Source organism: Berghia stephanieae, chromosome 1 (genome assembly GCF_034508935.2).
Source record: "Berghia stephanieae isolate SIO BIC M18660-M18661 chromosome 1, UCSD_Bste_1.3, whole genome shotgun sequence".
NCBI lineage: Eukaryota > Metazoa > Mollusca > Gastropoda > Nudibranchia > Aeolidiidae > Berghia > Berghia stephanieae.
Window position 1 is genome coordinate 80,796,879 of NC_088360.1, and position 23,762 is coordinate 80,820,640.

Genomic DNA, 23,762 nt, shown 5'->3' on the forward strand with positions numbered 1-23,762 from the left:
ACGACAAAGTTCAGCTGATCGTGACCCGCCCCCTCGAGTTAGGCTATTGCCCTCGCTAAGTTTATTTATTTATTACCTGTTTGATCAGGTGTAAACAAAACACACACAGGCCTCTAATAATTTTCAATTCACTCATTTTAAGTGCACTAAAACAGTTGGGACCTTTTATTGCAATGTCTACACATACAGAGATTGTTGAACCAGACTTTACAAAAATAATCGACAAAGTAACGGGTTCAGAAGGGCCTGTTTTCGACAATGCCGGAAACTTTTTCGTGGTAGCACCTGAAGTTGAAAAGGATGGACAATATGCTGGGGAAGTATTGAAAGTGGACTTGAAAAACAGAAAGGTTAGCTTTTTTTTCATGGTATCCGGCCATTATGACCACCATTTTCGCATAGTTGAGTCCTTGGAAAAGGCTCTTTATTCACATTCTCTCACAGTACTCAGGTGTAAGATGAGTACCTGGCCTTTAACAGCGTTGTCTTTGTCCGAAAAAATATAATATCGCCTAACAGGCGTCATGTCCCGTCCTAAATGTTAAATGTTGGTGCTGGCCAGGGAACCTTTGTAAAGTGCGCTGAGCACGTTTAGTGGATATTGCGCTAATGAAAGCTCAATTTAATTTTATTTAATTGTCAGCAGCAACGCATCGTGATATGAGTAAAGAACAGGCTACGATATGTCATAATCCCAACCAATCCTGAACTACACATCTTCAAATAATAATAATAGATGGTCTAATACTTACTTACTTAATCCTCTTCGGGCCTTGAGGCACATAGGGCATCCACCAGACATCTCCATTTTTTGCGATCGGCTGCTTTTGCGGTGGCTGTATTCCAGGACAGGCCTGCTTCCTTTAATTCTTTCTCCATGGTCCTTCGCCAGGTTTCTTTGGGTCTTCCCCGCTTTCTCTTCCCATCTGCTGTCCAGTACAAGGCTGTCTTGGGTAGTGACCCTTTTTCCATTCTGGCCACATGACCCAGCCAACGCCATCTTCTTCTTTTTATTTGGCTATCAATGCTAGTGCAGTCAGCTTTCTTTAATAGATCCACTGTTCTTATTTTTGTAGGCCAAAATAAATTAAAAATTCTTTTTAAACACTTTTCTGAAAGGCTTCTAGTTTCTGTATTAAGGAGGATGTCATTTTCCAGCTTTCACTTCCATAAAGCAGTACACTTAAAACATTGCTCTTGTATATTTTCAGCTTTGTCTTTCTCATTATTTGCTTTGATTTCCAAAAGTTTTTCAGCATGCCGAAAGCCTGGTTTGCCTTTTGAATTCTGTGCTTGATATCATGTTCTGCATTTCCGTATAATAATAATAATAATAATAATATATAATAATAATAATAATAATAATAATAATAATAATAATAATAATAATAATAATAATAATAATAATAATAATAATGATAATAATAATAATAATAATAAGAATAATAATAATAATAATAATAATAATAATAATAACAACAACAATAATGCAATGTGGAGGATATCTCTAATTTCTGAATTCCGATCAGTGTATTTTAAAAATTTAATCATTAAAAAAAAATTTACAGGACATTTCCTTTTCTTGTTTATACTGCTCAAGCCTGTAAATTGTTTTATTGCAGTCATCATTGGTGTGTGCCCCATCTATTAATGGTCACGGAGGCATACCTGCAGGATGTCAGGCTGACAAACAAGGTGGTCTTTACATTGCTGATATGAGACTTGGAATCCTTCACATAAAACCCAATGGTGATTTTGAACAGGTTAGATGGAAAACTAAGAATTTAACACTTTCGTTTATACATTGGAATATGGCACCATTTGATTTTAATAGTCTTATTGGAGTAATGAATGTGTGGTATTGTATTAGTAGGCTATTACTCATTTATTTGGAACATGTTTGAAATATTATTATTAACAAGTTTAATACCCGAAACATTCAGCTAAAGACCAATCATTTTTTAAGAAAATCAAACTGATTCCTCAGTCATCGGTTTACAAATTATTATCCAACTTTGGTGAAAAATTGATATGTACCTGTAATTGACTGAAAATGCTCACACACACACACACACACACACACACACACACACACACACACACACACACTTCACTGCGTGGCATTTTCCCCTCTGAGCGGTATTTCAGTGCTAGGTCAACCTGACCCCATTAGTGGGGTCAGCCCATGGGTGGAACAGGTAGCGGTCAGTAGGAATCTCTGATGGTAATTAATTGTTGCAATATTTTATGGTATTGCTCAGTTGCTAACACAAATATGAAAATTGTTCCCTCACCACAAGCAAAGCAAAGGTTTCTTTCATCAAATGCCATGGTTGATAATAATTTATCCTCTTAAGGCTGCTCATTAGAGAGGTGTCAATTTAGTGGTTTTTGAGCTATCAATGAAATTAATTTGTTGTAATTTGCATATCAATAATTTAATTCCCAGCGGCAGAAAATGATTGAAACAAGCATCATTATAAAGTAAAAATGATGATCTTGACACATGCCAAGTTTTGTTGTCCGGGCAGTAAAACCTTAAAAGATATGAATTTTTTATTGTAAATTTCTTATTTGGCATGACTTGGTGAGATCTTTATTTTCTCTCCCATAGTACTCCATGCCATGAATTATGTCCAAATATCAGTTTAGGAATAAAATATAAACCATTAAACGAAAATAATACTAATATTATTTTTTAAGCATTTAACTGATTTAAATATTATGAGTTCTGGGCACATTTGAAAGTCAACTTTTTAATGGCTTGATAACTTTTTTCTATACTTAAATCCCTTACGATTTAAGTCAAAATTATATTTTTTTATGACTGTTAGGCATTATAGTTTGAAGATGTATACGGTACTGCTTTTGTGTGGTTGTCTCAGGAAATGCCGACTTTATAGTGTCATATAGGTGTCAATGTTTAGGGTATTCTTGCATGTTGAATAAGTAATATAATGTAAGTTCAAGTTCTCCTTTTGTGCACAAGTGAATGTGTTAACTTTTTATAGACTGAAGCGTCCAGATATATATGGCAGTGATTTCCCAAAAATTAAATGATCTTGCTGTGGTATGCCTGTGGTGTTGTACTGATTTGACTCTGGTTGTTATTCAATTGTTTTATCTCTAAATTTGACTGACTGGAGTTCAATGGTATATCAGATGACTTTATAAGACAATGACTAAATGTGTATTCTTGGAGGAAAGGAGATGATTCTATATAAACTATATGGACAGTGTGTTCGTTTTGAATGTAGTTGGTCAATAAGGAGAAAAAGGTTACTACTTGGAATAAACTATATGCCCTCATACTTTTGAATCCTCTTTTGTCCACAAACTATGTCCGTCTGTTTGAGCAAATCATTTAATTTAACAGTACCAGTGCTTAGTGTTAGTTGTAATTGATGATTGATACTGCAATATTTGTAGCATGTCCAGTAACCTTGTTGGGTGATTGATTTTTTCTTGTAAAGAAGTCATACTTTATAGGCAGATTGATAGTAAATTGAGATATTGAAATCATACACAATATTGGTTTTTAGATTTTACTGGTCAATAAAATATTATCTTTATGAGTTATTTTACCACAATCATATCAATTTACTGTTATGATCAACACAACTGTTTGAGAGGAACGGAATTGGTAAAAACAATATACAGAACTTACAAAACCATGAATAAATCAAGAAAATCAATGATAATATTGCACAGGAACATAGATGCATATATGTACTTTTGATATTTATTAAAATTCTTGAGATACTGCCGCTGAGTTTTGAATAACAAATTTTTTATTTAAGTGCACCATAATTTACAAGCACTTAAAATTAGATCAACAATTTGTGATATTCAAAGAAAACTATTAACCACAAGAATGTCAAATTTTCACTGATGTTTAGAAAGACAACTGATTTTTCAAATCAAAATAATGAAGTGAAAGAGTCTGTTATTGTTTTCCCGCTATACAGACATATTATAAGACCATAAATATCCATAATTGCCCCCATTGGACACGGCACTGCCTGATACCAGTTGAACTCCAATGACCTCATGCAGGTAGCGAGCAGGGAGGGTTATTGGTCCCTTGGGAGTTCCAACTGAAATAGCGCTGATTCCACGCAGTGACTTACACACATAAATGCAGGTATACACACACACATGCTTGTTTCTTATATGGATTTTTCTTTCTCAGTGAATCATGATTTTATAGCATCCATTGTTCATCATGAGAAATAAATAAAACAAAGTGCTTAGACCATGGCAATAAAGCATGGAGAGGTGCTATATAGATGTGATTCAAAGGTTTATTTGAATGCGCAATTTGATGAAGCATGGTGAACATAACTTAAACTGTTAATAAAAATCATTTGGAAAGCTCATTCTCTCTCACTTTCTCTCTCTCTTTCTCTCTCTCTCTCCCTCTCTCTCTCTCTCTTTCTCTCTCTCTCTCTCTTTCTCTCTCTCTCTCCCTCTCTCTCTCTTTCTCTCTCTCTCTCTCACTCTCTCTCTCACACACACACACACACACACACACACACACACACACACACACACCATCGTTTTTTACTAAAATAAAATTTATAAATGTTAACTAGAATAAAAAAATTGAGCAATTTTCACCATACTCTTACATATTTTCTAATGCATTGCTCAAGTGTGCTGGGAGATACCACTTAATGTTACAACTACAATTGATTTTTTTTTTTTTTTTGTCGTTTTAACCAAAGATTCCTTAATTTTACTTGTAGGTTTCAGTGGTTGATTCATCAGGTCGTAGAATGCAGGGCTGTAATGACTGTAGCTTTGATTACAACGGGAATCTATGGGTCACAGCTCCTGCAGGAGAAATTGCATCAAGCCCTTACAAGAGATCTTTCGAGGTACATTTTGGTTTCAGAAATGCCGAGATATTTCAATAAGATTTGGGGCTAGGATTAAAGTAGCATTGATCGAGGGATGAGTCATAATACATAGCAATGACCATGACAATTCTATTGTTGTTGGATTTCTTTTAAAATATAAATTGATTTTAAGATAATAATGATGATGATGATGATGATAATTATAATAATAATGATAATAATAATAATAATATAATAATAATAATAATAATAATAATAATAATAATAATAATAATAATAATAATAATAATAATAATAATAGTGCAACCCCTGGATAACGGCATTGCCCGGGACCAGAAAATTATGTCATTATTCCAAGGTTCTCATGATGGCACAAAAGGGGGTGTGGTGAGACCCGTGAATACATACAGTGCAATGTGCAGACCAGTGCCTGAGAGAAGACACATCCTAACAACATTAGAATGTGTCTTTCTCCTGTTTACTAAGGGCATAACAGTTACACTTTCATTTTCCAATGTGTTTTCATCGTAAACAGTGCTCCAACACGATTTTAACTAGGAGCAAATCAAGAAAATCAAGTGCCACAAAGAACACAGATGCTCACATCTACTTTTAATATGTATTAATAGCTAGGGGAATTAGGGTAAAATTGTGCAAATTAGTGATGAAAGCACCAAATTTGGTATTGAGAAATTCCTCTAACAGTGTAAAATAGGGAGATGAAAATCCGCCTATATGAGCTATATTAAAACAAAGGGGCGTAATCCATGAAATATTTGTTGACAAATCGGCGCTTTAATAATATATTATTTTTAGCCTTGTAAGCGGTTGATTATTTTGGCTTAAATAATTATCATTGTTAAAAATGTGACTTTATGTGATATAGGAACCGTATGTGCCGGTAGTATAGCTTTATTATGAGGACTGGAAGGTTAGCTGTCGAGGCCTGGTAGGACAGGCTGGAGTCTGTCTCTGAACCTGATTCGGTGAACATACGACTGGGTGCAACCTCTTTCACAGCATTCTTTGCTTTACATCTTGATTAATTCTGACAATTTATGGACTCTCTCTCTCTCTCTCTCTCTCTCTCTCTCTCTCTCTCTCTCTCTCTCTCTCCTCTCTCTCTCTCTCTCTCTCTCTCTTCTCTCTCTCTCTCACTCTCCTCTCTCTCTCTCCTCTCTCTCTCTCCTCTCTCTCTCTCTCTCTCTCTCTCTCTCTTCTCTCTCTCTCTCTCTCTCTCTCTCTCTCTCTCTCTCTCTCTCTCTCTCCCTTCTCTCTCTCTTTTCTTTGTTCTGTTCTCATACTTGAATGTTTTATATATAGCATGGCTCCAGAAAGGAGCGCTTTTGTGAAAATTAATGTCGTTGTGAAGGCGGCAAGTTTCATTACCACCGTGAATTTTTACAGGATTTAAATTGCTGATATCTTGGAGTAATGAGAAAGTGGTTCTATATATCACAATTTAAACCTTAGATCACGAACTTTTTTTCATTAAAAAATCATGCTTTCATCACTAATTTGCACAATTCGGGGGTTTTGTGTCCCTAATTCCCCTATATAATTAAAATCCATGCGATGTTGATGATGAGATTTGAATACCGAAATTTTTAAGTGCACCAAAATTTACAAGCACTTAAAATTAGTAGATTTACATCTTACGATATTATAAATTATAAAAAACAACTAGGTATTAACCGCAATAATATCAAATTTGGACTGATATTTAGAAAAACAATTGATTTTTTAAATGAAAACAATAATATGAAAGAGGCTATTACTATTATTGTTTTCCCGGCTATCCTATCGTGTATTATGATATAAGGCCATAATTATTAAAAAATCTCCCCATTGGACACAGCATTGCCTGATATCATTTAACCTCCATCACTGATCTCAGAAAGGTAGTTAACAGGGAAGGGAAATGGACTCTTGAGAGTTCCAACCTCTTATAATCTTCTTTTGCTGTGGTTCCATATGAACTGGTGCTGATTCCACGCAGTGTAGTAAACATTTTGTGTTCTGATTGGTGGGTAACAAACGATCTCATTGGAAGGGAAAAAAGGCCTTTTTTATTGGTTAAGAGTACGAGATGACGAAGGTCAGCTTTCAACTACCGTTTGTTGCTATAACGATGTAGCTAAACAGGGGCTTTACTGAAATGTATGTCGATATTTGGGCGGGGGGGGGGGGGTATTACTAATAACATATAGCAAAACATTTGGGACCAGAGGTCAATTTTGCTATCCAGGGGTTGTCGTTCTTCAGGGGTGTCGTTATCCAGAGGTTGCACTATAATAGTTCAAAGAAAAAACAGAGAAGATCTTGTGATGAAGAGGTGAAATTGGCTGAAATGTCCTGGGGAGAGATGAAGAAGAAGACAAAGAGCAGAATACAGTGGAGGTATACTGCTGAAGCCCTATGTTCCACAAGTAATGTAAATGTTGCTGCTTGAAGCTCGAAGAGATAAATAACAATGTGGAATTGAATGTAAGCTTCAATTTAATCTGTTTCGTAATTAAATTGAAGCTTGCATTCAATTCCACATTGTTATTTATATGTTCCACAAGGAATTTAAAGGATTAAATGAATAATAATAATAATAATAATAATAATAATAATAATAATAATAATAATAATAATAATAATAATATAATAATAATAATAATAATGGTATACATTTATATAGAACCAACATCTCAAACAATATGAGCTCTAGGCCCTTTATTTTTACCTTAGACCTTAGTACCTCCTGTATCTTTGACACATTGGACCATACAGATTTGCCTTTCCTCTCTGTCCTGTGCTGCCATGTATGATATTGATATGCCTCGTACCATGTCATCTCCCCAGTTTTAAGGTCTTTTTCGAGTGTTACTTTCCACGTCATATTTGGTAGTCCTTATTTTCGTCTGTTGTTATCCGTTTTCCTGTCAAATGCCTTTTTGGGGAAGCAATCATCTTTCATGCAGAGGACGTGTCCAAGCCAGCTGAGACGGCGTTGTTGGATGTTGAGTCAGTCGGGTCTGTTTGAAGGATTTAAGAAGAAGAAGAAGAAGGAGGAGGAGGAGGAAAAAACAGTATTGTCTTTGCTGTATTCACAGAAGACACTTAAGTTTGATTCCTCCACTGCAGAGTATGACTTTGATCAAGTTACCACGCTCACATTGTTGCTGGGTTATTCACCTTTTTCTCTTTTTTTTTGTTTTATTGCCACAGAATATTTTTAAAAAGTAGATTACTATTATGGTAGAGAATTTACAGTGGAATCTCGGTATAACAGTAATGGTGGAGCCAGTCTAAAATTGTTATTGCTGAGACCTGTTATAGCAGAATTTCATGAGAAACAGCCCTCTTGTTCTTGTTGTTCACTTGAATATGTGTATGCGTGTTTGTGTGCGCATACAAGAGAAAGCAAAGATCTCAGCCAGTAACGTCAGCCAGCCTCTCTCTCTCTCTCTCTCTCTCTCTCTCTCTCTCTCTCTCTCTCTCTCTCTCTCTCTCTCTCTCTCTCTCTCTCTCTCTCTCTCTCTCTCTCTCTCTCAATCTTCTCTCTCTCTCTCATCTGTTCTCTCTCTCTATCTCTCTCTCTAAAACACACACACACACACACACACACACACACACACACACACACGCTAGACACAACCACTTTCAAACAGACAGTTGTGTGTTTTCTGCTATGCACTGTCTGCATGCAGCAAGACATATGTTATACAGAAAATAATGTAGTATAGTAGTATGTAGCATACACATACACACACGAACACACACACACACACACATTCACAGTAGTCATGAACTAGGCCAAGCCTATCTCTCTGTTGATTTGGCTGTAGGCTTATGTGAGCATAATGTTTGCTATTGCATTGTACTTGGAGATATTATGTGGGTTTTGGCGCTCCTGTTATAACTGATTAGGCTCTTAAAAGTGCCCGCTATTTCCGATAAATTTTACTAAATGTAAAGAGAAGAAAAAAAACGTCATAACCATGTCCGTGTTATATCAGGACTGTTATACCTGGGTTCCGCTGTATTATCTCATTCATTTACTTTGTGGAAAACATTTTATATTTACAAGAATAGATTTAATGGATAGGGAATTTTGATATCATCAACATGGTATTGCTGTTTCTAATATGGCATGACATAACAACATGACAGGACTTTTTATTTTAAATTGAAATTGATCATAAAACTTGCCAAAACTAATTTTCATTATCTATTTTTACCCTTTTCAGGAAGGTTTTGGTTCAATCTATTGTCTGACCTCGGACAGACAAGTTGTTTTACTTGAAACTGGATTTCGATTCCCTAATGGCATTGCTGTTCTCCACACCAGTGAAAGGAAGCCAGAAAAATTAATTGTTGCCGAAACCCCGACTAGGAGTCTATGGTGCTATGATATTGTAGAGCCTGGAGTGATCAGAAACAAAGTTTTATGGGGAAAACTTCCAGGTAATAAGTTGTGAGTGGCATCGTGCCAAGAGTAATAGTAATATCATTCATTGACAAAATAATTTAAGGTGTTGTTATAACAGCAATGAATAAAAGAACACAACTAAAAAACAAACATAAATAAATAAAATAAAATAATAATAATAGTACACTAATTGATGTATATGATGATATTATTTTTTTAAAAACAGTTTGAGGTCTTATTTTCTTCATAAGCAAGAATTTTTTAAATTTTTATGAGATGGAAATTTGACATCAAAATAGGATGGGAATGGAGAGTAATATTTTGGTTTTGTTTTTTTTAATTTGTCAATCTTTGAAGATCTTTTTCAAATTGATTTTTCTACTCAATCATTCATCACAAGTCAATCTCCATGTAAATGACAGACAGTAACAGATTCTGTTAACATTCTGATGAAGAATCCTCCATAGAGAAAATGTTTGATCAGGATTCTGATCAAACTAGGTTTGTATGTGTAAAATATAGGGCTCAAATGATGACATTATTCAATGAAGGATACACAGAACGTGACTTATCATGCAAGATAGGGTGCAGCAAGACTGCAATGCACAATGCTTCTATTCAAGTACCTTTCAGAAGGCATTTTTTCAGACAGAGACAAAAATGGCCACCCAAGGAAAACTTCTCCCAGAGCTGATAGGGTCATTAGTACAGTGGTTTCGAAGAATCCTGCTGCCTCATGCCAAAAAATTGGATCTGTGCTCGTGTTATGTGGTGTTGATGTCAGTCGTTGGATAGTGTCAAGACGCTTGACTGATGATTTCGGCCTCCGATCTCACAATCCAGCTCGAAATCCCAGGCTGACCCGAATTATGAAACAGAAATGATTGGAGTTTGCGTCGAAACACAAACATTGGACTGAAGACCAATGATGTAACGTCATGTTTTCAGATGAATAAACTGTGCAACAGTTTGTTGTTCGTAAATATAATGTGAGAAGACCAGCTTGTAAACGGTATGACGAAAAGTATATAGTCCAGACCATGAAACACCCGCCAAGCCAAATGATTTGGGGAGCATTTCCAAGTCAGGAACAGCCGGTCTATATTTTTTGGATCCTGAAACAACGATGAATGGCCAAAAATACCTGGAACTACTGAAAGACAAACTACATTCTAAACTGCAGTCACACCAGTGTAATATATTCATGCTCGATGGTGCCCCTTGCCACAGAGCAAAAATTGTTCAGGACTTTCTTTTGAAGAACAAGGTCACGACCTTGGAATGGCCTGGAAACAGTCCAAATATCAATCCGATAGAGAATTAGTGGCACTTCATGAAAACAAGATTGCAGACAAACAGCCAGCGAACAGTAAAGATCTTGTTGAAGCAATCAATGTTTGGAGTTAAGAGCTTTCTCCAGAATACTGCCAAAGCCCGATTTCCAGCATGCCTCGACGGATCAAAGTTGTTCTCAAAGCAAAAGGTGGACATACAAAATACTGAAATATGGTTCAAGGATTCAGTAAAGGTATTAAATAATATTTTTAATCATTTGAAGTGAGTTTGTTTATGTCTCCTTGTTTCACAAGGTTTAGATTTAATGTTTTTAATAAATTTATTTTGGTCTTAAACGTTTGGCCACGACAGTATATACAGTAAAATTACTTTAAACCGAAAGAAGCTGAACCGAAAAATACCTTAAACCGCAAAGAATTTATTAAATTGTACTAGTTTCTTCATTATCTTTGTACTAATTCTTACGATGAACCCGAAATACTTCTAAGCAGGACTTTCTTTAAACCGAACAACTTGAGAGCACATTCCCTTTTTCTCTCTCTATTTTTCTTCAAAAATTCGGGAAGGAGGCCACCGTAATAATGCCCGGCGATATAAAACAAAGAGCGTAAGTATAAGATGAGGGTGATGGGTGGGGTGGGGGGTAGGCAAACACTTCAATCACTGCACTTGGGCTTGGCCAACACCACAATCGCACAGGCTGGAAAAGGAAGACAGCGGGTAACTGGCAGGTGAAAAATGAGGAAAGAGGGAGAGTTAGGGTGTAGAATCACGCAAGAGAGATGTTCTCGCTCGTGTGTTGATGCTTTGGAACTGACTGGATTTTCAACATGACAATAAGGAGGGGGGTGGTAGACAACTTACCATTGACATGTCATTTCATTTCCACTTTGTTTATATGTGTGTGTGTGAGGGGGGGGGGGGGGGGGAGGTTCTATGTAATTAGGCCTTTGAACCTAATGGCTTTTCAACAAAAGAGAGATGTGTACCTAGTAGGCAGCTTAGCATTGACACGCCTTTTCATTTCGATTTCACTTCACCTCTGAGTAGCTGCGCATCATTCATTATCAATTATCGCACAAGAACTTTCGATCTTATTTTAGCTTTGCATTTTACTAAAAGATGTCTAAAAGAAAGCACTGTGCTTACACGTTGGTGTTTAAAATCAAAATACTATGTGAAGTCGATGAAAAAAAAAGTTGATCAAGACGGAGATATGTAAATTACACGGCATCCCGAACTCAACTCTTTCAACAATTTTGAATTGAAAATGAAAACCCCCAAAAATATTTTTAAAACACACAAAAAAAAAAAAAAAAAAAAAAAAAAAAATTTTTAAATGTTTTAATGGTTACGAAGACGGCATTTATTCAACAACTCCATTTAACGGGAAACCCATGATACGATTACATGAGCAAATTCCTTAAATGTGACCCTCCGCCTGGAACCGGTATTAAGTCGGGATTTGGAAAACGAAGAAAACCGGTTTTAAAGTGGAAATGGTCAAAATTATCAAATTTCAGTTTTTGGTTGTTTCAAAAACTACAATAATTTTTCTACATGAAAACATAATAATTCAACATAAACATTGACGATAAGTTATATAAATTTCAAGTTTAAAAATGCAACTATCAGTGACACATTCAAAACGAGAGTTGACTTTCTCTCAGAGAGCCACCCTTTCCAAAGCTTAGTAATACCGAGTCTTTTTCTCCACCAATAAGATGTAAGATATCACAGCAAAGGGCGTGTCTTTATCTATCTCAGAGAAAGTATGACTGTTTCCACAATGTCATGGTTCAACCAATAATGAACTTTAAAAACTGTAAACAAGTCTAGGTTTTTCCCTGACAACCTTACAAATGAATGATTCTGATTGGTCAACGTTCATCACGTGCGCTGTGGCTGTAGGCCATAATGCTCGGGCGATGCTTCATGACGTCAGCATGCGTGTGTTACATCCGTGTGTGTTTGTGAATTTTGATACACACCACGTGCTTTTATATCTGTGTCTAGCTGTATTGGGTAATGATTGAGGTGGGGGTCCTCCTTTGTCCTTCTTTAATTATTCATGAAATTATAGGATATGCTAAGACTTAATAGGACAACAGTTGCCTAATCTTACACTTACAGAGATTGTTGTAGGATAAACATTTAATTTTAAGTACAAAAGCAGAATAATAGATAGAGCCTTCAACAATTAATGAACTGTAACTAAAAAATGAAATGGATAGATAAACAGACAGACAGACAAACCTATTAATGGATAAATAGATATGTAGATAGATAGATAGATAGATAGACAGACAGACAGACAGACAGACATATAGATAGATAGATAGATAGATAGATAGATAGATAGATGGATGGATGGATGGGTAGATAGATAGGTGGATAGATAGATAGATAGGTAAATGAAGGAGAGAGAGACAGAGAGAGGGAGAGAGAGAGAGGGAGAGAGAGAGAGAGAGAGAGAGAGAGAGAGAGAGAGAGAGAGAGAGAGAGAGAGAGAGAGAGAGAGAGAGAGAGATGTTCGTTTTGTCGTGCTTTCTTTGTATACTGAAAGAAAGGGGGGGGGGGGGGGGGTTCTTTTTAGACAATGTGGTGGAACGCTAAGGAAAACGAGAGATTCAATAACATGTTTTCATGTAAGTCACTGCACAATAAGCCCCACCCCTCCTCCTCAAGCTGTTATCTGACTCAAAATGGAAAAAATGCAATGATTGATTTGACCAGTCCATTTCTTTAATTGCAATCTCATTGGTCAATATGTTTCCAGTTGATTGACTATGACTTACTTTGTAACAAAATGCTTTCTTTAAACTATCCCTACAATTCTTTGCTCCGCCTCCATCCCTTTCTTCATGTCTACCTCACTCTCTCCGTCTCCCCTTTGTTTCTTTCACACATACAAACACACACACACACACACACACACACACACACACACACACACACACACACATACACTTATACAGGTTTCAATCTTTATTATATTTCCCTCGCGTCCTCTTAACACAAGCAGTCTCTCTCCCCTCCCCCTCTCGCTCCTGTTTTTCTCTATATCTCTCTCTCTCTCTCATGTGTGTCTGTTTGTGTGTGTGTGTGTGTGTGCGTGTGTGTGTGTATTTTACTCTCTCATTCTCTCTCTCTTCCTCTCTAATCCTCTTTCTTGATATTTTTTTCCCTGCCCACCCGGCTTCACGTAGTTTCAAAACTGTACTTTCAAATTTCAACCTTCTTTAACTTTTGGCATTTTGAAATCGTATTTTCTCTATGAAATAAGACAAAAAATTCACATTAATAATTCTTATTTCATTGATTCTTTATTTAAATATCAAAAATTCTTGAAAAAGTGAGCAATTGTCGGCGTTTTTTTCCCCAGTGTTTTATTTGGTTTAAGAACATTTTACATAATAATGAATAACTACAAAAGTAATGATTGAATTGTTTCAAAAATTTGTATGTACATTAGTAAATGTATAAGCTAAGCTCATGCCAAATTTCATTATTCTCGTCAAATTTTTGATGTCCGTATCTAAGGAGTTATCTTTGCCCATTAATTTAACTGTACATGAAAACGGTGCCTCACTTCAAAGTCGATTTTCTTAAATCTTGGTTTTCACACTCTCCCTACTTCAAACGGTCATATCTCGACAATAAATAATCAGAAATATATAAATTTGGTATCAAATTTTAAAGCATAAAATAAGCTGTGATTGGGTACCAAAAACCCAAAATTGAAAAATCCGACTTAATACCGTTTCGAGGCGGAGGGTCACAAATAGTTACTACCCTTGAAAAACATTGCAAAATGGGAACTTAATTTAAACCGAAATGGTTTAGAAGGTCCCCAAAATTTTGGTTTAAAGTAATTCTACTGTTTATATATATTTTTTTCATTTTTTTTCAGACTGTGAATGTGAGTCAGGGCCTGATGGGATGGATTTTGATGAAGAAGGAAACTTACTGGTTGCCCATTGGGGAGGTGGTTTCATTGAGGTATTTCCTCCGAGTGGAGGCCATCCTGTTAAAAGAATCAAATGCCCTTTTGACAAGCCAAGCAATATTCACTTTCAACCAGGGTCTAATGATGTATATGTTACAGAGCATACTAATAATGCACTCTGGCATTTTCAGTGGCTCCATAAAGGAATGCCTCAATATTGTGATATCTGACGCACAACTTTAATGCTTCAAAATAATAGTGCAGGATTCAAATTTAAATCAATTCAAAAACATCCAAAAAGGAAACAGCTAACTTTAATTATATTGAAAGATGATAACTTTGCTCAAATTAAATATTAATTACATTATTACATTGAAAATATTTCCTTTTTTTGTTTTAATAAAGTTTATTCAAGTGGCCAATCAATGTGTGGCCCTAAGTCTCGGTTTAGTTCATCAAAACCGTGAAACCTTTCGTGGATGCAGTGAAAAATTTACTAAGACAATGAAGGACATAATTTGGGAATTCTGTATTAATTCATTGAACCCATGAATTTGTTGAATACGTGTTGCACTGTATCTTCAATTTTGTCAAAAAGAGTAAAGCTTCCAGTACGTAATGAATTATTGTTATTGTTAATGCAAATGTCTTATGTAGAGGTATTGTGATAAACTTAAAGACTTATGTTTATAAGAATTGTGCTGTTAAATTTCATATTAAAAATATGCTATTTGTTTCTGAACTGCTTAACTTAGTTCAAGTCAGAATTCCAGAACCAATTACTTTCATCTCAGTTGTCATCTAAAATATTCTATTTTATACCATTATACTAATTTTTTTGTAATGACATACCATTGTTATACATATTTGTTAAGGCTTTTTTAAAATGTACTTATATCCCAGCTTTATATTTTTTGCATGGCTGAATTTTTCTAATAAAGTGTGTAAACTCTTTGATTCGTTGCAATTTATTATATTTTATCTAGAATAATGAATTATGTAATCTTCGAGGCATTTTCAAGAAAATAGCAATTACCTGAGAGAACTGACTAGTAAAACTAAACTAATAAAATCATTTGAGTGCATTTTTCTCAGCTTAAATCAAGGGCTAATGTCGGAATGGTTTAAATAGGTGTCAAATTTGACACAGATGGATTGCTCTTAGTAGATCTACCCACGTTTCGTTTGAATAAGTCCTCTTTGTGCTTCTAATAATATTAGTAATATGTGTCGGTCTATCTTTTAACATTCACACCACCTTCTATTTTATCAAATCTAGAAAAGGCTTAACACACTGGAAATTCTGTAAAACCCTCAACAAGCTTTGACAGGCATCTTTAACAACATAATTTTATATTGTGGTGCCTCTCCCACTGTTGTTTTTGGCATAATAAAAATAACGCCCTCCAGTTAATAAAAACTAGAAACATTATCATTGTCATTTAGAAGTACACTCCCAATTTTTTAGAGCAGGGGAATTTGGAATTACCCCCACCTGTCCTGGCCCGATGAATTCTTCACAAACTCCTCTATAGTATAGTCTCATTTCTCCTTGCTTTGGAACGAGACCATAATTTGGATTCACCAGTGTCCTGTCTGCTTTTGATATGGATTTACTTTTTGTGAGAGATGAATATATCCTGGCTGAGAGGGAGACAGTCAAATGACTAGTTAGTTTCCTATTTGAACAAATTCCCCTTTTGTCTTCATTTTTCTTGGATGCTTTAATTGTAATTCTAAAACTTTTTACTTTACTTTCCCATTTTCTCCCTTTTTACTGGCGATTATATGACCTTAATATGTTGCAAGCGCCGTAAACCCTTAAAAACAAAACAAAAACAATATTTCCTCTCTTGTAAATCATCTCTACTCTAAAGATTGTCATTGTTAAGACATTAAATTATTGATTTTGCAACTGTAACCATCTCATTGTGTCCATTGAGGGAGATGTATTATGTGGAGTGTCTGGGACTTTTGGTGGTTACAGACAGGTGACAAAGATAATATATCATCCTTTGATCTACCACTGATCTCTGTTGAACAAGTTCCCTTTTTCTTATGTTTTTCCTTAATGAATGATAGCTAGATTTAAACATTTTTACTTTGCATTCAAATTCCTTTTTTACTGGTGCTGAAATGATCTGAAAGTTTCTAAAGCTGGATGGGGTCTTTTGACATCCCATGATGGGCAGGTCACTTGCTGTGTCCTATAATCCCCAATATGTTTTCTGAGTTGCTTTCTAACTGTGTATTGGAATGGGATCACTTGGTTTTGTCCTGACCCTTGCCAGAATCCTTGACTGAGAGGTAAAGGTGAATGTGGTTATCACAGATTCTGTCCCTCGGTTGTAACCAACAGTGAATACTCTTAAGAGGACAACACATATGTAAACACTTTTTAAAATCACACAAATCATTTTAGAAACAAGCCTTAACATCGAGTAACCAATCCCGTGTGGAGAGGTCACTGGAATTTTTCTGTCCACAAACTAAGGGACTGAATTTGGTTGATAATACATTCACTTAATAGTGTCAGTTTTGGGAGGTGTTTTTTTTTTCCTTGTAAATCATCTCTGTGTTATGTACTGATCGGGCTGGTGTCTGGATGAAACTTTCAAGTGATCTCACTAAGTACATAGATGGTATGCTCTTGGAATCTAAATATGTTATTTGAACCAATTCCCCATAACTTTTTCTTGGGTGATTTTATTGTAATTCTAAACTTTGATACTCCCGTTTTCGATGTTTTGAAAGCACTGTAAAAACCCTAAAAAACAAAAACAACAAAGTGTCTCAAGCGCTAAAACATACACAAACTAAAAAGGAAAACCAAAAACATCCTTAGACATTTGCTAGTCAGTCAGCACACCAATGTCCAAAAATCTAATTAGCAATAATGCCAGAAACCTAAGTCTCCAGTTTATTTTTTTCTGATATTTTCATTGTCAGTGATTAGGAGAACATTTTTATTTTTTGGATGGGGAGCTGGGGTTCTATCCCAAGCTTTCATTAGCGGTGATTTCTCGGAAATGAGAGCTGCTGGTTCCATCTGGGCCTTGTTTTCATCGTTTACGATTTGTCGTATTCTCTTTGTATCAAGGGCCTTCTCGCATATGTCCAATGATGGCGAATTCCCTCACTTCATGCCCGAGACCTATTCCCCATTACCCACACCCTCTCTGTGTTGTTCCTAAGACTTATTCAGATACTTGCGCAAAATCTCCACTAAAAGTGCTTCAGTGCAACATGTGTGTGTCAAATACATGATCAACAAAGTCATGGGTTCAACAAACAAGGACAGGATTCCCAAAGCTATGTCCTCCTTTGTTGTAGTAAACTTTTAATGGCATCCACAAACAGTTTTAAGGTGTCGACAAATTGAACTTAGATAAGAGAGAGAAGAAAGCAGAGCAAGTTGCATTGTGCGGTAGCCTTCCTGAACACAGAGCCTGAAACTGACCAAATGTTATGTCATTAACAAAATGACAATCACAAAGAGAGTTTATTACTGTGAGTTGTATTCAATATCTCAACCAATGGAATCATTTATTTCCTTGAAAACCACAAACAACTCATTCGTTTTCATTTTGTGACCGGTCTTGAATTGTGACATAATAATAATATTTTGGAGGTCTCCTGCATCTTGTAGGTGCATAATTCTTTCCAGAAGTGAATGTACTAAAATTGTACAGGAATGTCATGTAATTTAAGAAAATGTGCCGCAACCAAAGGGTCAGAAATAAATGCCCCCCTCCCCACAAAAAAGGGAAAACATAGATTCCTGATTTCATCAATCAAATTTTAATTCCTCTCTTTCTCATTTAAATGTTGTTATCAATCTGCAAACATCACTACATACAATGTGAAACATCTAAATGTAAATTCAAATACAAAAAAAAAAAAAAAGACAAATAATAATTTTAAAACTATTCAACAGCTTTCTGTAAAGCTTCATAGCATTCCAGGGCAATCTGTGCTTCTGCCTTGGCGACCTCACTAGCTGCTGAACTCAACTCTTGTTGTGCTTTCGTCATGCCCTCGCGGATAGCCTGATTTTTTTTTTAATTTAAAAGGGAGAGAGAGATGACAATGAGGGATATTACAAAGTCAGAGAATTTAAATGAAATCATCTAAATGTGTACTAGTTGTCTACTATCATTAACTATAAAAGCTTATTTAACAACATGCAATGGATTAAATGGATTCAAATAAAGTTTTTTTTTAATATCCAAATATCTTCTATCCAAATGTGTAATAAAATGGGAATCAAATTTCTCTGACGGGGATTTGTCAGATCACCACACATTTGGTTGTGGACAATCTCAGCAGCCAAGGAAAGAATGAAAGTGTGAATTGCTAAGTGCTAGGCAATCAGAAGAACGTGTGCATAAGTGTTGAAGTGAAGTCGAGACACGGCAAGTAGCAGTGAGCATTGGGTCATAAGAACGGTGCAAGGTAAGGGTCAAGTGAGGGTGGCATGTGTATAGGTGTGTGTGTGTATATAGGTGTGTGTGTGTGTGTGTGTGAAGTGTATTTGCTTGCACAAGTATGTAGGGTGTCAAGGGGTATGAAGGGTGTGGGTATTGGAGTGGAGGAGGGTCGAAGATGATAAAAAAGAGAGTTGAATGTGATTAAAAATTGAAAGTAGACCGATATAAACAAACTTGGGGCCAGACAGGCCAGATGTCTTTCGGTTTAACACTAGAAGTTTGTCCATAGTGTCAATAAAAACATATGAGGAAAACAAAAACACATTACAATTTTTTTTGCTTAGTGTTTTTTTCTTTCAGTTCTCCTGCATTTGGTTTAAATGTGTCCCGTGTACTTTATAAATGACAATCATTTTACCCTTACCGAAGCATCAAGTCTGTCCACTGGATGGGCTTCTTCTGCCAAAACTTGAATAGATGAGTCATCATTTATAGTCACTGATCCACTGCTCACTGTGTGAGAGAAGAAATTGGCCAAATCAATTTTAATAGAAGAAATAATAAGTGACAACATTAGTCTTTCTGAAGAATGCCTTAACATGTCTTATAAGTTTATTGAGCATTTAAAACCTCCATACTCATAATGTAAGACAAGATGGACATTAACTGAGAAATAAAGAAACTATGAATCAACTTAATATATATAAACATAAACATACAAATACACCACATATAAGCCTACAACACCCCCATCCCCCCAACCATGGTTATGTGTTTAATGCTTGCTGCAGCCTCTAGAGCTAATATGATTTCTCATTTTTTTCGTTTAATTAAATGGAAGGAGGCTCTTCAGCATTGCAGGGACCTTACAGGCAACAGGAGGCTGTTATTCTTGAGCTGCGATTGTGACAGCTGGTGCAGGTATTACCTCAGGTTCAGGTGCATTTAAGGGATGTTCATCTCCTTCATTTAGGTACCAGTAAGGATTTTTAGTGGCTCAGGTATTACAGGTGTAGTGGGTTTGACTGAGGCTTCCCTATTTGGATTGGCATTAGGACGGACATTGTTCATAACAGCTTCGCTAAGGTTATGAAGAGGAGTGTTATCAATGGATATCGATGCTGGTTTGAAAGCCGTAAGTAAATGTCGCTTTCACTTTGTCACCTGTCCAGGCCCATCAACCTTAACGAGTATCTACCACAGTGCCAATGCAATTCCATTTGGTGGGGTATTTTTTTTAGTCTGAGTCTGAATAAAACATTAGATCTAGTCACCCACAGTAAGAGGAGGTAGTGATTTAGCATGATCATTTAGAGCCTCAGATGACATTTGTGAAACATGTTGAAAGTGTTTCTTCCTTATTGGCCTATGCTTCACATCACATGTCATATGTGAGGGTTTGAAAATGTTTCCAGAGCTCATAATAAGATACACAATAAGTTTCATATATAATTTACAATCTACATAACTTACCAAAGAATTTTTTGCTGGAACCATCTTCTTCAGTGACTGAAATTACACCAGGTTTGAGAACAGCCAGAGAGGGAACATGGTCGGGGAGAATACCAAAACTGCCACTGAATGATGGCACATCAATTTGCTTCACTTTCGCATCTTTATAATAGACCTGAATGAGTAAAACGTTTGATGTAAAATGTATTAAAATAATGCACATTCAAACATCGAAACAGCAATTTATTGTTTTGATTGTTATACAATAGGACCTCCAAATAGAGATCTTCTCCACTCAAGAAACCCAGTAAATCGGGATGAAATCCCAAGGCATGGTGCAATTTTCTCTATATTAGGTTCTTACCTCTTTAATTGTTGATGCTGTGTTGTCAGAGACCAATGATAAAGTCCAACCTGAGCAAGAGAATAAAACTTGGCAAAACTTAGTCTGAAGGTGCTGTGATTTTCGTATGGGACTTGCTTGGTCAGCTCACATAAAAAGGGAGTCTTTCAAGTCCTAGTAAAGTCAGGGACTAAGTCTAAGCGCTAGTCCGCAGTCATAAAAACAGGCCCTGCTCATGCCCAGGCTTGAGAACAGTAGACTGAAAAAGTGCATAGAGTGCCCACTTGTGCCTACCTTCCCAGTGCATTTTGGGGGAGGCTTTCCATTCAAGGCTCAGGGCCAAGGTAGGTAATGAGTGTAAAGAAACTGCCTCACTCCAGTGAATATCAGTCGGGGTAGTTTTTGATATTTTTTTCATATACAGATAAGCCTTTAAAAAACATTTAATATGATACCTTACTTTTGGATCTAGGATAAACGGTTCCAAAGTTATGATGATTTGACTTCTCAAAATCTGTGACTGGGAATTCTCCCACTGAACAGCCTCTCGATAAGCTGACCACTGATTGGTACAGGACTTTAGCACGGAGAAAAGATGGCTGGTCATTGGCAGCCAAAATTAAACATACTGCACTGCCTTCAATCTTGATGAAAGTTGGCATAGACATAGATAAATTAATTATCTAGATGCCTTTTCTTTTATTATTTTGCTTTTCTAAATTTTGAAAAAAATTACAAAAGTTTTAAAATGACGTAATTTTTATCCTTATAATTGTGACATATTGTGCCTACATTGAGTCAATCACATTAATCATTACGGAGTTTCTACATACATGGTAACCAGGCACCTAGCCGCGGGATCTACGTAACATACACGGTAACCTTGTTACTTGTACCATGCTTTGGGAGAGAGGGGCAAAGGGGGGCATTCAGCTTGATACATGGTAACTTATAACCTTGATTTATTTCACTTCTACCCCCCCCCCCCCCAACTCTTTGTGTTTGTTATAGACAGAACGTAAGCAGTAGCTGGGTTGCCAGATGGCCAAATATCTGATTAAATTGGCCAAACAGAGAATCTATAGTTTGGTATTAGACACCCACTACCCAATGTCTTGGTTTTTAATCCATTAGCCTAGGCCTAGTGAGAGACAAATACTACATGTATTTGTAAACTGAGCAGAAAGTTTTCGTTTTACCATAAGATGTGAAAGGGAATGGATGACACTATGACAAGACAGAGAAAGAGAGAGAGAGAGAGAGAGAGAGAGAGAGAGAGAGAGAGAGAGAGAGAGAGAGAGAGAGAGAGAGAGAGAGAGAGAGAGGAGAGAGAGGGGGGGAGGTGGTGGGGGGGCATTGGGGAAGATTAAAGAAACAATGGGTTGCCTGATGAAGATCAAAGGGATGTTACAGATGTGCTTTATGATACATGGTTCGGTTCGTGCAATTTTAACATCTTCACAGTAACAATGGTTTGTTTTTTTTCATCCAGATAATAGCTTTCCTAGAATAAATCGTTTCCACCAATTAAGCTACAATCGCATAGCTTGTCTTTTAATACTAAGATCTGGTCTTAGGTTAAAGTAAGATTGAATCTCGCCTTTAATGGGTTTAATTGTATTGTTTGATTTTAAAAAATAACACACACACATGCCCAGAGCGAGGTCCATCCATTGCTTGTATTGCAGCGGCAAACCAGTTACGGTGTACATAGATCCTGCGGCAAGAGTTAATGCCTTCTTAATGTCACTTCGCCTTGAGCATGCCTTCACATTAAAGAAAATTCCAAGATATATTTTGAGAGTTTTCAGAACTTTTGTTTGTTAAAAAATACCGCCCCTATCTGACCCGTTGAGTCAACTCAATACAAAATTTTGTTGTTTACACGGTTAAAGGAAGTAGTGACAGTTAGCATTCCCAGACTTCCTGCGTTGATTTTACACTGTCACGCGACCGTTTTGAGAAATTTGTTATCTGCTACAAACAATTCGACCTGTCAACAGAAGATATTTTCATTGGAACAGGAAAAAAAGAGTGTTATTTCTTGTACATTTTAAGGGAGGACTGGTTCCATAGCAGACAAGTTGATTGAATAAAAGGAAAAGGGCCTTTTATCACCATCCCCCTTCCTCCCTCCACTACCACCTCCTCCTCCACTACCAGCACCACCTCCTCTTCCACCAACACCACTACTGCCACTGTCGCCACCACCACTGCCATGACCACTACCGTGAGATTAGAGGGATAAGGATTGGGCTGGGGGAGAAGGCATGGAGGAAGATGAAAGGTAGACGGGCCGCCTGATGATGTGGTGCATGTCACTGATGCATATCTAGTGACACTTCTTCCACAATCTTTTTTCTAAAGAAACTTTTTTTAAAAACCGGTCTTCTTCTGATGACATCCATTGAATGATGATTGACATGGACGATGAAAATTTACGAAATAATTTCAAACGTAACTTTTGAAATTCAAGGATTATCACCGAATGTTTTTGTTTTTAAAAAATAGAAAACAAATGCATCTTCAAATCTAAACTACTTTTAACGGTGGGCGTTAATTTTTTTTTCTCTATCTAAATGTATGGCGGACAACTTAAAGGAGCTGCTAAAATGTCAGTTCCACCGGTCCACCTCTCTAGTCTCTAGTCCTAGAGTGGACTGCCACATTCCCCTTTGGTTGCAGTCACCTCTAATTCTAATAACTTTAGTTCATAACCGAATCAGTCTACTTCACAGTTTGTGAATTTATCTATCATGTTGTATTGTTGAGAGTTGAGAGTGAAGTGAGTGATTAGACTTACGGAAGGCCTCCCGTAAGTCTAATCACTCACTTCACTCAACTCTCAACAATGACAATACAACCAGGGCTGGCGGAGTCGGTTATTTTTAAACCGACTCCGACTCCGACTCCAGCCTTGAAACCGACTCCAACTCCTCAAGCATAGTATTAATAGGTAATAATATGCAACCAACACTCGCAGCTACTTTTAGCTTTTCCCCAGTATATG

General features: G+C 36.4%; 2 protein-coding genes across 2 annotated transcripts in view; one reads left to right on the forward strand and one right to left on the reverse strand.

Annotated features, from left to right (window-relative positions):
• Positions 1-18,479, forward strand: LOC144958721 (diisopropyl-fluorophosphatase-like). Its single transcript, XM_078890894.1, has 5 exons — positions 1-350; positions 1,623-1,763; positions 4,749-4,880; positions 9,101-9,317; positions 14,492-18,479. Exons 1-5 carry the CDS (start codon positions 174-176, stop codon positions 14,755-14,757), a joined length of 933 nt encoding a protein of 310 aa, XP_078747020.1. The 5' UTR covers positions 1-173; the 3' UTR covers positions 14,758-18,479.
• Positions 18,306-23,762, reverse strand: part of LOC144958731 (ATP synthase F(1) complex subunit delta, mitochondrial-like) — a 9,991-nt gene continuing 4,534 nt past the window's right edge. Inside the window, exons 2-4 of the mRNA XM_078890903.1 lie at positions 20,431-20,584; positions 19,382-19,470; positions 18,306-18,576 (exon numbers count right to left, since the gene is read on the reverse strand). Of these exons, the coding sequence (XP_078747029.1) occupies positions 18,454-18,576; positions 19,382-19,470; positions 20,431-20,584 (366 nt within the window). The 3' untranslated portion in view covers positions 18,306-18,453. The remainder of the gene's footprint in view (positions 18,577-19,381; positions 19,471-20,430; positions 20,585-23,762) is intronic.

Bases quoted from the DNA above. Each gene is read 5' to 3' on its own strand.
- LOC144958721 (XM_078890894.1), top strand. From the start codon at position 174: ATGTCTACACATACAGAGATTGTTGAACCAGACTTTACAAAAATAATC. The intron at 1,764-4,748 runs GTTAGATGGAAA...TTTTACTTGTAG, and splicing joins CCAATGGTGATTTTGAACAG to GTTTCAGTGGTTGATTCATC. The intron at 9,318-14,491 runs GTAATAAGTTGT...ATTTTTTTTCAG, and splicing joins TTTATGGGGAAAACTTCCAG to ACTGTGAATGTGAGTCAGGG.